We start from the raw sequence: 6,537 nt of genomic DNA, 5'->3' as shown, positions 1-6,537 counted from the left end.
TCTCTCTCTCTCTCTCTCTCTCTCTCTCTCTCTCTCTCTCTCTCTCTCTCTCCGAGGCGACGTTCTTCTAGACAGTGTATATTTTGAGAGTTTGGTTTTCATTATGTCACCCCCCCTCCTCCTCCTCCTCCCTCCCTCTCTCTCTCTCTCTCTCTCTCTCTCTCTCTCTCTCTCTCTTTCTAAAACAAGAGATCCTCAGTACCCGTCTGAAACGCCGTTAAATTCAACTCAGTTTTTCCAACTTTTTTTTCTCCTCCAACTTTCAAAATAGAGCAATAGTCAGACTGCGCCATCGTCAATAGAGCGGTTATTACAGTTCAAACTATTATCCGCATCAGGGTGCATTCCGTTACTGACGTTTCTTTCTTTCTTTCTTTCCATTTGTGTTAATCATATATACAGAGTGTATAATTGTGGTTCATAGTGTAAGGAAACCATAGGACATTTTAGCACATTATGCGGGTCAAAAACAAACAAACAAAAATCATAAAACAAGACACAAGTTGGTATCTACAGCTTGTCCCCAGGATTGTCCTAGTGGACAGGTCTTGAGACCATGCCTTCATTTTGACCTACACCTACACATTTTAGTTATCCAACCCGTTTAGATTTAAAAGTAGTAGTAGTAGTGGTAGTAGAAGAAGTACAAATTAGCTATGGTGTACAAGTTTTATAATTTAATTGAATTCAAAAATGCTTTATTGGCATCACTAGTTACATCAGCGTTGCCAAGACATTGACAGACAGGTCTGGTGCTCAAAGTACAGTGCATCCAGGAACAATAAACACAGTAAATATACATTTAACTATTTTACAGATATTGACAGACATGTTCGTCATTAAAAATAGAATAAATAATAATTTGGTGTAGACCTAATCTCACTGCAAAGTTTTATAATGTGCAAACGTTTCCAACCGGGCAATCATTTTCTGAGCGTCCACTCCACTCTGGTTCGTGACTGAACCCAGGGGTGAAATAACAAGAGTATTTATCACACTAACCAGGGTCCGACCAGGGTCAACCGGGTCCAGACCGACCCGTCTCTGGAGGTGGGCCAGCCAGCCACCACTGACCCGGCAGAGCCAGACAAAGGGCTCTGTGCACCGGGGGCTTCCTGCAGGGCCTGCAAATCTAACCCACTTATTGGCACAGCAGTGAGAGCACGAAACCCGACCCAGGGGAGGGTCGACCCAGGAAGGAGGCTAGTGTCAAAGGGGCTTAAGTAAATTATCTGCAGTTTATGAGCGAATGGACAGTCTGGGGAGTTTCAGAGCAGCTCCTACTGCTGGCAGGTAATCCATCCTGCTGCAGCGCCTGTGGTTTTCATTTCAACTGGACTGTAGGGAAGTGGAGACAGCTTCCTAATTTTCCTGTTTCTTTTTTTGTTGTTGTTTTGTTTGATACAAAGTTATTCCAACAATGTGTATCAAACACAGACACACTCTCTCTCCCCCTCTTTTGGTTTCTCTTTCTCAGTCAGTGTTACAGCCCTGCAGGATGTCTTGTGTCTTTGTTAACTTCTTTCTCCCTCGCACTCTCTCTCTCTTTCTCTCTGCGTGTCGTTTTTCCTTCTCTTTTTCTTTTTCCGAAATTAATTATTCCCCCGAAAGAACTTAGAACAACACGGCGCACAGACACACACACCCCCGCCACCCCTACTCCACCCCCCTCTGACCCCCCTCTTCACCACAGCGCCGGGATCTATTACACAGATCTGTGGAGGCGGGGCCAAGCGAGGGGGGATTCCCAGGGACAGCCCTGATGGCCTCAGCGCAGCGACACACCAGGCAGATTGTGTGTGTGATTAGTGGATGTGATTAGAGTAACTGTCTCTCTCTGTCTCTATGGAGGGTCCTTTCTCTGTTAGTCTATCTGTCTGGCTGTCCGTCTGTATAGAATGCACTTTGCCTGTCTGTTTGTCTGTATTTCTTTCCACCTAACTTTTCTTGCTGTGTGTGACTGTGAGGTTCAATGTTTATCCATCTTTGCTCTGTGTGTGTCCGTGTGCATGTATATATGTGTGTGTGTGTGTGTGTGTGTGTGTGTGTGTGCATGTCTGACTGTCTATGTATACATACAGACGGGTGACAAATTGAAGGAAAAACCTGAGTAAATGAGTGGAGGAACATAACGAATGCAGATGCCTCCAAACAGGTGTACAGCATGATTTAATTAAGCAAATAACATCCTATCCTGCACTGTGGCATGTATAAAAATGCTGAGCAGGCCCAGTTGACCTTGATTTTGGATCAAGGTGGCAAGAGGAAAGGATCTAAGTCATTATTGGGGCACGAATGGCAGGAGCTTCAGTCACAAAGACGCTCAACTGGCTAGTGTTCTCGACAAGTGGGGGAGTGCATGTGTGGTGGTATAGGCCTGACTGCTTGACCTACAGTGAGGGGGTCTGGAGGCTCTGTTATGCTGTGAGGGGCATTTTCTTGGCATGGTTTGGGTCTACTTGTCCCCTTACAGGAAGGGTCACTGCAAATCATTACAAAGTTATTCTGAGTGATCACATTTCTACCCTGATGGGAGTGGTCTCTTCCAGGATGACAATGCCCCCATCCACAGGGCATGAGGGCTCACTGAATAGTTTGATGAGTATGAAAATGATGTGAATCATATGCTATGGCCTTCACAGTCACCAGATCTCAACCCAGTTGAACACCTATGGGAGATTGTGGACTGACATGTTAGACAGTGCTCTCCACCACCGTCATCAAAACCCCAATTGATGGAATATTTTTTGGAAGAATGGTGTTCATCCCTACAGTAGAGTCCAGAGACTCGTAGAATCTGTGCCAAGAGCATTGAAGCTGTTCTGGAGGCTTGTGGTGCCCGACACCTTACTGAGACACTTTATGTTGGTTTTTCCTTTAATTTGTCACCTGTCTTTATATCTGTCTGTCAAGTCTATCTTTAACCATGAAACACTCTGTACAAGAGTCAGATCTGTTAATTTGCAGAAAACAGCAGAACTTTATTCAGATCCATCCAGTTAAACACAGTCAGTAAAAACAACAATGTTGGCTATTGGTATCATACGGGTTCTCCTGTTGAGAAGAGGCAGAAGAGGAAGGTGACAATCGAAGTAGAACAGTATTAAATAAATATGGTAGGTGAGGTGACCAGCCCGAAAAGGAGGAGTTAAAAGAGACATGTGTAATGGAGGGGAAGGACAGAAAAGAGCAGAGAAGAAGAAGAAGAAGAAGAAGAAGAAGAAGAAGATGAAAAAAGAACTTTGGGGTTCAGAAGGTCGGGGTAGGGGGTAAGGAGCCGGAGGGTCAATGTGTCAGAGTGTCAGATTTCAGGGGTCTGGGGTCAAAGGAACAGGGTGTCACTGGGTCATACGTTCAGGGTTTAGGAGTCATGGGTCAATATGAGTGAGACTCAGATGGTCAGGGGTCAAAATGAGGGAGGCACAGCAGGCCAGGGTTCAGGGGTCATAAGTCCAAATGCGGGAGACTCAGGGAGGGGGTTCCTCAGAGGGCGAGCTGGTCACGGGTGGCACATAGCTCAGACAGCCTGCCGTCCAGCCTGTCACACAGCTGCCGGACCGTGTCGGCCAGCTTGGTCTGCTTGCCCTTCATCCCCTTCTTAGAGCTGCGCCCATTGGGGGCTGCGGGGGAAGGCGGGGGCACGCCCAGGAAGAACTCCACCAAATCGCCTGCCATCCCCTCCGTGATCTGGCCCGCCACCAGGGCCGCATCCGCCAGGAGTTCCAGTCCCGCCACCTCCTCCTCCGCCATCTGGGACACCTTACAGCTCCCGCCTCCCTTCCCTGCCCCGCCCCTCCTCCGCAGCCGCTGCATCCCCTGGTGGACGAAGCGTAGGCAGTCGCACAGGCCGCCCACGTCCTGCTGGTACTCCCGCGCCAACTGCTCCACCTTCTTCTTCTCCGTAGAGGACTGGACCTTGTCGGTAATGGCCGCCCCGGCTCCGGTGGCCCCTCCGGCTACTGCCACCCCCACCCCGGCGGCCGTGACCAGCAGGGAGGTGCCAAAGGTGAAGGGGGCCAAGATAATGCCCGCCACCGCCGCCGTCCCCCCCACAGCCCCGGCCGTGCCTCCTGTGATGCCTGCGATGCGGGTCTTCTTGTGCAGCTTGTCCAGGTCCCGTGCCAGTGAGCGGAGCTCCACCGTGCGTTGCCGTAGCGATTCTGCGCGGTCCACGAACAGCTCATGGAAGAGGAGGAGGCCCTTGCGTACCTTCTCCGCCGTCAGTGACACCGACCTGGGAGAGGAAGGACGGAGATGGAGATGGAGGGAGAGCAGGTGGTTGGGTAGTCAAGGTAGAGGGAAGGGAATGATCATACACAGTACAACACAGCACAGCCCGACCCACACACACAGAGGAGAGGGGGCGGAGTCTGAACACCTTGCTATCGGCACTTTGTAGTGGAAAAAGACCTCACCTGGCCTCCTCCTCCTCAGTGAGACATTGGTACTCAGTGGGGATTTCGTCCCACTCTGCACAAAGAGAGAGAGAGAGAGAGAGAGAGGGAGAGAGGGAGCAAGCTATGAACCTCACCAAAAATACACTGCTATAATAGATAGTACAGTACTACTGCACTTCACTGTATGTGATATATTGCTGTAGAGTGTCTACTCACTCGGCACTGTGCTCCACCACTCCTGCAGGCCCTCGGTGTGCTGGGGAGGAGACAGAGGAGAGAGAGAGTGCAACAGACAAACACTTGAGTGCAGATACTAAACCACCTGTATTTCCATTAATCGAAATGCACAACTGCAGGGGAGGCCAGGAATCGAGGTTACAATACAGCAATGTACAGCACAGCACAGCACAGCACAGCACCACACAGTAAAGCACAACACAGTACAGCAAAGTACAGTACAGTACAGCACCAAAACACGCAGCACAGCACAGCGGGCTGGGGTAACAGTGCACTGTGACATTTTTCTTTGCAATCTTTCTCCCTCCCCTGCTCTCACTCTTTCAATACTCTCTCCATCTCCTTCACCCCCTTTCTCTCTCTCTCTCACCTCGATTGACTCCTCCCCCTGGCTGCTCCACCCCCCTGCCCCGCCTGGCGCTGACAGGGTCTCGGCCCACTGATGTCCCCCATGGAGGTGGGGGGGCTTTGGGGGGAGCGGCGGCGGGGTCACCAGTCCCGCTGCGGAGCCCTGAAGAGAAACACCCAGAGGGTCAAATGTCACAAAGCAGTGCAAATCTGCTCATTCCATACGACTGTATTGATCTATTTATTTGCCCTTATGATATTTGTGTATAACTTACTGTTGCTTTCCGTTGTAAACAGAATAGAAAAAAAACTTCTTCTGGTCTCTCAAAAATATTCAACACATTAATATTAATGTTGTTGTTGTCGTTGTTGCTCTTACCTCAGTCCAGGTGAGGGTGGAGGGCACAGAAGCCAGGTCCTGCTGATTGAGGAGGCGAGTCCTGGGGCGGGGGGTGGGGGGCTGCGGGGAGGGGAGGGGAGAGAAAAGAAAAGACTAGATGGTGCTTAAACAGGATGTGAGTTTCAGTGCCGTGCGAGAGAGGCGGTACAGGATGCATCTGTGCTCTGTCTCTCTCAGACTCACCTGTCCCTTGCCTGTCTGGCCTGATCCTGCTGCACCGTTCTGCTGGAGAGAGAGAGACAGAGAGAGAGAGAGAGAGAGAGAGAGAGAGAGACGGAGAGAGAGAGACGACACAGTCTGTCAGGGGTAACAGGTGTCTTCAATCAGTGACCAAAGAAGAACATCATCCCCTCTGGTCTAACTGGTCCAGCTGTGGTGAACACATTGGTTCCACAAAGCGTTTACATAGTCTAGTCCATATCTGAGCAGGCACTGTGTTTTACACACGGCACCGAGGGGCAGAGCCACTTCTCCCACACCCTGCATCACAATGCACTGCTCATACCACACAGAGGAGGAGGAAGATAATAATGATTTTGATCTTTATCTTATCTTGTTGCCTTTACTTACTTTGTCCTACTTTGTGTGTATGTATATATTTTATATTTATTATATATTTAATTATTTGTCAGCTCAGCTCTTTAAGGTGCGGTGAGAAGACTCCAGTCACGGCACACTCACGCACACACACACACACACACACACACACACACATGCCCCCCCCCCCATCCCCACCTGTCTTACCATGGCTGTCTCAGTCCCTGGGTGGAGCAGCTCCCTCTGTCACAGCGCTGCCCAGGACTGTGTCCAGAGTCCGACAGTGTCTCTGTGTCTCACTGTGCCTCTGTCTGACTGTCTGTCTCTGTCTATCCCTTTCACTTCCTGCCTGTTTATCTGTCAGTCTGACTGACTCTGTCTCTAAACCTGTCTAACAATGCGTTCTTCTGTCTCCTCATCTTTTGCTTGTCTTTCCTTCAATTTTTTATTTTCTTTCCGTCTTTATTTTGTCCCTCTTTTTCTTCCTCTCCCTCTTCCTTTCTCCTTTCTCTCTCTCTTTTCTTCCACTATTTACTTTATTTTAACTTGTCTGACTCTCTGTCTATCAATATCTGTCTATCTCTCACACCTCTCTGTCTGCCTTGTTCTCCCCTCGAT

At 49.4% G+C, this 6,537-nt stretch overlaps 1 protein-coding gene across 2 annotated transcripts; it reads right to left on the bottom strand.

Moving 5' to 3' along the window:
• Positions 1 to 2,956: 2,956 nt before the first annotated feature.
• Positions 2,957 to 6,536, bottom strand: LOC136768699 (apolipoprotein L domain-containing protein 1). 2 transcript variants are annotated; one of them, XM_066723029.1, is made up of 7 exons: positions 6,127 to 6,536; positions 5,566 to 5,607; positions 5,362 to 5,442; positions 5,005 to 5,145; positions 4,614 to 4,653; positions 4,416 to 4,470; positions 2,957 to 4,234 (listed from the first exon to the last, which is right to left on the bottom strand). In XM_066723029.1, the coding sequence occupies exons 1-7, from the start codon at positions 6,127 to 6,129 to the stop codon at positions 3,484 to 3,486; spliced, it is 1,113 nt and encodes a 370-aa protein (XP_066579126.1). In that variant the 5' UTR covers positions 6,130 to 6,536; the 3' UTR covers positions 2,957 to 3,483. The 2 variants fall into 2 exon arrangements, with proteins under 2 accessions (XP_066579126.1, XP_066579127.1); XM_066723030.1 differs by having other exon boundaries at positions 5,566 to 5,604.
• Position 6,537: the final 1 nt, after the last annotated feature.

This window comes from Amia ocellicauda, chromosome 14 (genome assembly GCF_036373705.1).
Source record: "Amia ocellicauda isolate fAmiCal2 chromosome 14, fAmiCal2.hap1, whole genome shotgun sequence".
In the NCBI taxonomy this organism is placed as follows: Eukaryota; Metazoa; Chordata; class Actinopteri; order Amiiformes; family Amiidae; genus Amia; species Amia ocellicauda.
The sequence above is the reverse complement of the archived record's forward strand: the minus strand, read 5'-3'. Positions and strand labels throughout refer to the sequence as shown.